At 60.7% G+C, this 8518-nt stretch overlaps 1 protein-coding gene across 1 annotated transcript; it reads right to left on the bottom strand.

The window, feature by feature from the left end:
* Positions 1–2547: 2547 nt before the first annotated feature.
* LOC112961753 (gastrula zinc finger protein XlCGF57.1-like) lies at positions 2548–5629 on the bottom strand. Its single transcript, XM_026057247.1, has 3 exons — positions 5618–5629; positions 4747–4873; positions 2548–4334 (listed from the first exon to the last, which is right to left on the bottom strand). Exons 1-3 carry the CDS (start codon positions 5627–5629, stop codon positions 2548–2550), a joined length of 1926 nt encoding a protein of 641 aa, XP_025913032.1.
* Positions 5630–8518: the final 2889 nt, after the last annotated feature.

The raw sequence follows: 8518 nt of genomic DNA, 5'->3' as shown, positions 1-8518 counted from the left end.
CCCCCCCAGGACTGTCTGCCTCCCCGCACACCAAACCAGGACCCCGTATGCCGGTATTAACCGACGACAGCCCTGCCTGCTGCCCGCCGTCTCACCGAACAGCCTCTGCAAGGGCCAGACACAGCACTCCTCGAGCAACCGCTCACCCTGCCAAGAGCTCACGGAGAAAACGCACCGGACTTGCCTAGGGTAAGGCTTGTGCTTAATTAACGCGCCAGCCTGACGGGCAGATTCATTCCTAATCCTACACAGGGAATGCATGGAGGACCGCCGGCACAGGAGCCACCTCCTCCCCGACTGCCCGTACTGACAACGCTTTGTGCAGTTGCAGGGTCTTCCAGCTGTGGGGGTGGGGGGTCACAGCACATGCTGCGCCGGGCTCCCCACACAAGCATGGAGGTTTAGTAGCTCTAGTTTGCAGAGGATGTCGGTTAAAATGACTTTCCAAGGCCAGGCACTATGCCGATGTCAGGGCCAGGGGTATATCCAGGGCTGCTGCCCCAGGATGGGGAGAGCTGGGATTTGCAAAGCCTCATGCTCCCGCGCTCACCCCTGGGCACTCACGGTCAGGCAGCCTGCGGGCCCCTCTGCCTCCTGGAGGGCAAGGAAAAAAGCCAGGCCTTCTTCTGACCGAAACATGACGTTGCCAAGCTGACAGAGGGGCTGAGCAGGGCAGATGAGCAAGGCACGCACAGTTTATTTTTGGTTTCTCCCCCAGGCCATTCAGGCTGGCTTGCCTTAACCCCATCTCTGAGTGTACCCGTGGGCATGACTGGTGAGCGTGAGCTTGATCTCAGTCTCAGAGCTGGTCTTCAAACACAGTGCAGGTGTCACAGACTCCTGGCTTTCTCTATTCTCTCCTTTTGCCAGCAAAACAACTTTCACCCCCTCTCCCAGCCCAAACCGCTAACTGCAACCATCTTTCAAATGGCAGCTGACTAAATCTTGCCGCACGCAGAGAACCCACTCCAGGGAGCACCCTGTGCACTTAACCCAGGGAAGGACCTCATCTATGCATTGGAGCAAGCCTGAAAACAACTGGTATTAGAAACCAGGGACTCCCCTCCCCGGTCCGCTCTGCAGCACTGCCTGTGACAAAAGCTCCTGGAAAGTATTGGCAAGGTAGAGAGACCTGTTCCTCATGACTTAAACTCTCCAACACCGACCCCTTGAACTTCGCCTGACTCGAAGGTCTGTGATCCAGACCCCACGTGCCCAAAGCAAAGGGAATAGGAGGGCTTGTCTACAGGAAGGGAATTCACGGCCCCGGAGGGCAGCCAAGCGCGGTGTCACCACTGGCCCCACCGCTGACAGCAGCGTCCCCGTGCCCTTGCAGCGGGCCCAGACCCGCAGGACAGCGCACCCAAGAAGGCTCCCAGCCCAGCAGCCCGAGGAGAAGCAGAGCCTCCTTACCCAGCGGGCGCATGGACGAAGCAGTCCCACCCTTGGTGTACCTTTTCTCACGCTGACAGATCTTTCCCATCTACAGTCACCGGGATTTCTGCTGCTTCTGCGTTCAACCGGGTGTTGAGCTAGACACTGGCTCTTCTGTACCCGTCTTGGGTTCCTTCTAGTCCTGAACTTCCAACTGAAGGGGATTTACCACGTAGGGAGCACAGGCTCTGTCACACTACCTTGGTGATGCTCTGCGGAGGTTGTACTCCCTCTTCTTGACATATCCAATGACGTTTATTAGGGCGTCGTCACTGATCTTTGCTGTGGTTCATACCTCTACCAGGCTCGAATTAACATCTTGTTTGCTGTGCATTTATGGCAGAACTCTGCAATATCTCACCTGGCAGCGTTTCCCCCTTCGACCAGCGCAAATGGCTGTTACAATAGGTGGGTATTTGAGGTGGGTTTTGAGGGACCCTTTCAACAGCTGCTGCATATGGAAGAGGAATCAAAGGGAGAGGAAGAGTGGAGCCTGGTGGCCTCTGCAGTCCTAACGATTCAGAGGAGAGCGTGGAAGAGGAAGGTACAGATTTGCCCTTGTGCATCTCCCCGGAGCCCGGCAGCACCACACCCGGGCTGAAGCTCCCCAGGGCACGAGATTGCACGCCCTGCTCTGACTCACGCCAGGGGCAACACGAGCTGCTGGGAGCAGTGGAAGAGAGCGCGGAGAGCTGGCCTCACCACCTGCACAACGAGTCCGAGGACACCGCGTGTAAGCAAGCGAGCGGCAACGAGGATCTACGGCAATTAACACACAAATCCAGCGTATCAACAGATATTTAGAGGGTTCCCAGGACATGGACCATGAGCCAGGTGTGAAGCTGAGGCAGAAAAGCCAATGCAGGTGCTGTACCAGGGAAGGATGAAAAGAAGTCACGAGCTGGAGGGTCCAGCCCTTGTGAGCTCCACAGGGGCTGCTGGGCAGGATGGGGCCACCCTGCTGTGACTGATCCCTGCGTGGGAGGAAGAACAGGAGAACGCTGGAGAACAGGGGACCGGATTAAGTGGAAGAACCCAGGCAGAGCTACTTCATGCAGAAAGAAATAATGGCGTGGAATAGGAAATCAGGCAGGAAAGCGCAGCAAAATCAGTTCAGGAGATGCTGAGATTTACCCCTGAGGAAAGAGGTGGGGGCAGCTGAGAAAACTGGAAACTGGGTTTGAAATCCATTGCAAGGGGATAGGGAATTGGGTCTAGGTGAGCCTTCCCTGCTCGCCACATCTCCTGGCCCAGACCCGCTGGGTGCAGCTCCACGGCCGTCACCGGAGCAGTGCCAGAGCCAAGGACGCTCCTGTGCTTTATAACCACCATCCTCTCCTCCATGTGGGTTTTCTGGTGGGTTATTAAATTCGACTTCTGACAAAAGCTCTTCCCACATTCATTGCACGTGAAGGAGATCATTTCCCAGTGGGTTTTTTGGGAGATGGGCGCTGGGGCTTTTGGAAGAGGGCTGTCCCCATTTCCAGCGGGTGCTGGCACTTGCTCTTGCAAGTGGATCTTCTGGTGCACCTTGAGATAGCGAGTGGAGGAGAAGCTCTTCCCACAGTCCGTGCAGATGCTCAGCGACACCCGGGTGTGGATTTTTAGGTGGATTTTCAAGGAGCCCTCAGCCGTGAAACTCTTCCCACACTCTGAGCACGTGAAAGGTCTCTCGCCTGTGTGCATGCGCTGGTGGATCTTGAGGTACTTGGCTGTGAAGCTCTTCCCACATTCGGAGCAGGTGAAGAGGCCCTCACCGGTGTGCACGCGCTGGTGGATGCGGAGGTAGCCCTTCTGCGTGAAGCTCTCCCCACACTCCGGGCAGGGGAACGTCGTCTTCCCGGTGTGGCTCCGCTGGTGCATTTTGAGATAGCGCGTGGTGGCGAAGCTCTTCCCGCACTCGCTGCAGATGAAGGGCGTCCCTTCTGCGTGGATCTTCTGGTGGATCTTGAGGTAGCTCTTGGTGGTGAAGCTCTTCCCACACTCGTCGCAGGGGTAGGGAGTCTCTCCCGTGTGCAGCCGTTGGTGGATCTTCAGGTAGCCCTTGGTGGTGAAGCTCTTCCCGCACTCGGCACAGGCGTACGGCGTCTCCCCAGTGTGGATCCGCTGGTGGATCTTGAGCGAGCCCTTGGAAATGAAGCTCTTCCCGCACTCCAGGCAGGTGAACGGCCTCTTCCCCTTGTGCTGCCCCAGGTGGATCTTGAGGTAGCCCTTGGATGTGAAGCTCTTCCCACACTCGGTGCAGGAGAAGGGCCTCTCGCCCGTGTGCTTCCGCAGATGCACCCGGAGGTCGACTTTCCTGGTGAAGCTCTTCCCGCACTCGCTGCAGAGGAAGGGCCGCTCGCCCGTGTGCTTGCGCTGGTGCATCCTCAGGTCCCCCTTGGAGGGGAACCGCTTGCCGCAGTCGGTGCAAGGGAAGGGCTTCTCCCCGGTGTGCAGCCGCAGGTGGATTTTGAGGTACCCGCGCTGGGTGAAGCTCTTCCCGCACTCGGTGCAGGCGTAAGGCCGCTCCCCGGTGTGGATCCGCAGGTGGATCTTCAGGTCGCCCTTCTGGGAGAAGCGCTTCCCGCACTCGCTGCACGGAAACGGGCGCTCCCGTTTGCGGCTCCGCGGCCATGCCGGGAAATCGCTCCTGTCCGCCAGGCCCCGCTCGCGCTCCGGCAGGCCCTGGGGTCTCTCTGCCGCGGGGGTTCTCGGGTGGGAACTGCTCTCCGGCGCTCGCTCCCGCGCATTGCCACCTGCCGCGCTCCTCCGCAAGGTCTGCAGCCTGCCCGGGCTCGCCCTCGCCAAACCCCGGGAAAACACCTCTTTGAGCTTCACCGAAAGGCTCTTGACGCCGTCTAAGCCATCGGCGTCCTCCTCGCGACTCTTCTCCTCCAAACACGAAGCCCCGTCGTCAACTGGAGGGGAAAGAACGGACCACGCCTGAGGTCGGCGCAAAGCTGAAAGGACCCGAACGCGAGGCGCTCGCTGGTTCACCGCAGCGGGGCTCGGACCCGGGCCAGCGTCGGGGCCGCCCCACCGCCTGCGCGAGGAGCCCCCCCGGCAGCCACGTGCCTTGCCCAGACCTCTGGCCAGGGCAACGCCGGCTGCGGCTTGCAGTGACAACCCCTAAGGCTGCGGCCACCTGATTCTTTTTTTTTTCCCCTCCGGATTTTTTTTTTTTTTTAAACCCTCTTTTACATCGTGTGCCCCCAGTTTCACTGCCCVCCCTTGGGTTTAGTACCGCGAGGGCCAGGCTCGGCTCCGCGCTGCAGCCGCACCGCGCAGAGCGCTGCGCAGCTCTGCCGCGCTCACGGCGCCTCCCTTTACCGAGCGAGGTGACGAGCTCGTAGTTCTCCTTCATCACGTGCCAGTAAAGCTCCTTCTGCCACTCCGCCAGCTCCTTCCACTCCTCCGGGCAGAAATAGACTGCGACATCCTCAAACGTCACCGGCATCTGCAAGCAGAAATTGGCAGCCCGTCGGCGCCGCGGCCCCGGCACCCGGCTGCGAGCGCGATGCGCCGGGGCTTCGGCTTGGGAACGGCCGAGCAGAGCAGAGCGCTTCTCCCGGCCACACTCCAAAGGCGCAGAGACCCGGGCAATCCCTGTGYGTGCCGATATTTATCCGTGACACCTCCCCGGCTGACAGCTGGCTTCACACCCTGAAGACTCAGAGGGTTTCACGGTTGCATTTATTTATTCTGCTGCAGCGTATGATGCCCTCAAGAGCCAACATACCATCCTTTACCTAAATTTGGCAAGTCTCTGCCCTCGGGGTGCCTGCAGCAAGGAGTGCCATGGACGAAATACCCTCCCGGTGAACCTGCTTTCTCTTCTGAACTTCAAAATTTCCTGCCGCTATATCTCACTTGGCATCTCTCCGCTTTTGTGCAGCGCGAGAGGACAAACAGGGAACAGCATGTTTCCTCGCTCTGTACTTTCTACAGCTCCACGTTCATCTTTTATTTATCTTCCCCCAAGGCAAACATTTCCAACCAGTTTTCACACAAAAGCCTCTTGTGACATCGGACTTGTTAACAGCCTTGCTAAATCCGTCCTCTGCTTTCCGGGGGAGGCAGCCCGCAGCCGAAGACAATGGGGCAAGACGGGGCAAATCCCGGATTTCTATAAAGCCATCCTTTCAGTGCCGCCCAGGGCTTGTACACAGCCTTTTTTTCTTTTTTCCCCCCCCACACATACAATCCTGGACATTCAGGGACATTCAGCAGAGATTTCCACTGCAACCAGCTCTTTTGCAAGCCTGTCAACTGCACTGAAGCTCCCTTCCAGATCCGCACAAACACGGGCAGGGAAAACGGAGGCCCCCAAGTTCACTTAACATCCATTTAATGAGCTGGTTTKTATGGAAGTTGCCCTATCGCCCGGAAAGCTGGAACGACCTTATCTTTAGGGTAAAGCCGAAAACAAACGGTGTGATATTTTTGCTGGGATACAACAGTCGGGTCACTTGCTGGAATTGTTTTTGCTCGGTAACCAAGCAGAAGGTTAAGTTATAATAACAGTATAACCATGGTAATAAAATACATGATGATGTAAGTTTGATGTAAATCTAAATGAGCGATTTGGGTAAGCAACGAGACTCCGACACCTAGCGAGTTAACCACGGAGGAGCTGAAACGCTTGTAAAAGAGTTTAAAATATATATATATATGCGAAAGYGGGTGTGGATAGCAGGATAGCAGGATTTTTACCTTTATGGGAGGTTTTGAATTAAAAGCACCCACAGGCTGTTACTGCTGCAGGCTGAACTCGGTGAGCGGTAGCAGCAGGCAGAGCGGCGCAGGCGCGACGGCCTCCGAGGGACCGGCCGGGGGGACGAAAYGCTGCACACCTGGGCCGGGGGCGAGCGAGCGAGCGAGCGCTGCAGCGCGAGCCCAAGCTCTTGCCGCGCTTTGCAGGATGCATCCCCACGGGATGCGCCGCCAGCCTCTTTCCGAAGGCCCTCTCCCAAAAAATGGACGAGTTGTTCTCGGCATCGCCAAGAGCCGCGAAATAACCATGCCAAAAGCAGACCGGCAAAAATCTCCCCCCGCCCCGARGAGGGAAGCGCCGCTTCTCTGAGCYGGCCCGGGRGCGAGCGCTGCAGCGCCCGAACGCTAACGCTGGATTTGCAGGAACCGAACTCCTGATTCGGCTGGCCCCGAGCCCAAACCCAGCCTGCTGGGGGCAGACGCGCGCGAGGGCCCAAGTCTCGGCCGTTTCTTTCCCACAACCGCAGCRTTAGGCTGCTCGGAGACGAGAGCGTTCGGCTCCTCTGTTTTTCCAACATCTCCCACCGCTCGCACGCACGTCAGACGTGCCGGTGGCGCCCCGGATGCTGCGTCACCGTCAGAGCAGCGCAGCCAGACCCCCGGGAGGAAAACCAAAAAGGGGGGCGATCCTCGGGCGCAAAACGTTTCCCCGCAACGGGGGCACGGCGTCCTCCTCCCAGAGGGAACCTGCTGAGCTCGTCCATGTTCGGAGGGATGGGAAGGGACCTGCATGCGGGGAACAGGCGCTGGAGGGTCAAAAGGCWGACGGGCGACACGACCTGGCTTGCACAGCTCCGAACCAGCGAGCCGGGCTCTTCCCTGCATCCGCAGCAGTCTGGAGGCGCGAGGCCAGCACACGGCGGGGAAACCTCCAGCTTTGCCCGGCACAGCGGAGCCCRGCAGGTCGGGAGCCCCTGGTGCCAGCTTTCGCCCCCGAAACAGAGCAGAGCTCCAGCCTCGGGGCACACCAGCCCTGGCGAGAGCCCTCCGGGCCGGATAAGGCAGGAATGGCACCGCCGGAGATGGGAAAGCCGTCTCCCTGCTGCCTCCCTTGCCCTGCATCCTGGGGCAGCCGGGGAGGGTCCCGCGTGGGATCTGCCGGGTGCAAACCCAGGCTCGGAGCCCGGCTCGGCAGATCGGGGTTTCGGCAGCCCCAGACCCGCAGCAGCGCCGGGCTCCAGAGCCAAGCGGGGACCCTGCAGGTGGCCACAGCCGCCGGGGAGCGGYGTGACCTCCACAGCCGCCCCGCGTGTCCGCAGCTCACCCTGCCCGGGCGCCGGGCGAGGAGGGAAGGGCTGCGGCAGCCCCAAATGCAACGCGGTGCACGCAAGCGCTGCAYGTGCAACTCGTTCTGCCCGTGCCCCTTCCCTCGCCAGGCCCGCGAGCTGCCYGTGTGCCGCAGCCTGGCACTGGTGGGGTGAGACTGCGGGGTCTCAGCTCCTCTGCAGCCCCCATGGCTCTGCGTGGTGCTGGGGCTGAAGCTCCCTGGGGTCCTGCAGCCCCGCGGGTGCCCGAGGAGTTCGGTGAGTGCTCGGGGAGCAAGATGAGGGTGCATGGGGAGCCCAGTGGGTACCCAGAGAGCCGGTGGGTGCTCGGTGAGTGCCTGGGGAGCCGGACAAGGGTGCGTGCAGAGCCTGGTGGGTGCTCGGGCAGCCGGACAAGGGTGCACAGGGAGCCTGACAAGGGAGGGTGCAGAGCTTGGTGGATTCCCAGGGAACTGGTGGGGGCACAGGGAGCTGGTGGGGGCCCGGGGACCTGGACAAGGGTGCCTGCAGAGCCTGGCGGGTGCCTGGGGAGCCTGGGGGGGGGACCGGGGAGCCAGACAAGGGTGCATGCAGAGCCCGGTGGGTGCCTGGGGAGCCGGACAAGGCTGTGTGCAGAGCGCAGTGGATGCTCAGGCAGCCGCATAAGGGCACCCAGGGAGCTGGGGGTGCCTGGAGAGCCGGCCAAGGGTGCACGCAGAGCCCGGCGGCTGCCCAGGGAGCCGGGGGGGGGATCCAGGGAGCCGGAGGAAGGGAGGGTGCAGAGCTTGGTGGATTCCCAGGGAACTGGTGGGGGCGCAGGGAGCTGGTGGTGGCCCGGGGACCTGGACAAGGGTGCATGCAGAGCCTGGCATGTGCCTGGGGAGCCTGGGGGGGTCCAGGGAGCCGGACAAGGGTGCATGCAGAGCCTGGTGGGTGCCCGGGGAGCCGGACAAGGGTGCACGCCGAGCCTGGTGAGTGGCTGGGGGGCCAGACAAGGCTGTGTGCAGAGCGCAGTGGGTGCTCAGGCGGCTGCATAAGGGCACCCAGGGAGCTGGGGGTGCCTGGAGAGCCGGCCAAGGGTGCAC

The sequence above is a fragment of the Apteryx rowi genome, unplaced genomic scaffold, assembly GCF_003343035.1.
Source record: "Apteryx rowi isolate R43461 unplaced genomic scaffold, aptRow1 scaffold_1378, whole genome shotgun sequence".
NCBI lineage: Eukaryota > Metazoa > Chordata > Aves > Apterygiformes > Apterygidae > Apteryx > Apteryx rowi.
This window is presented reverse-complemented; position numbering and strand designations above follow the sequence as displayed.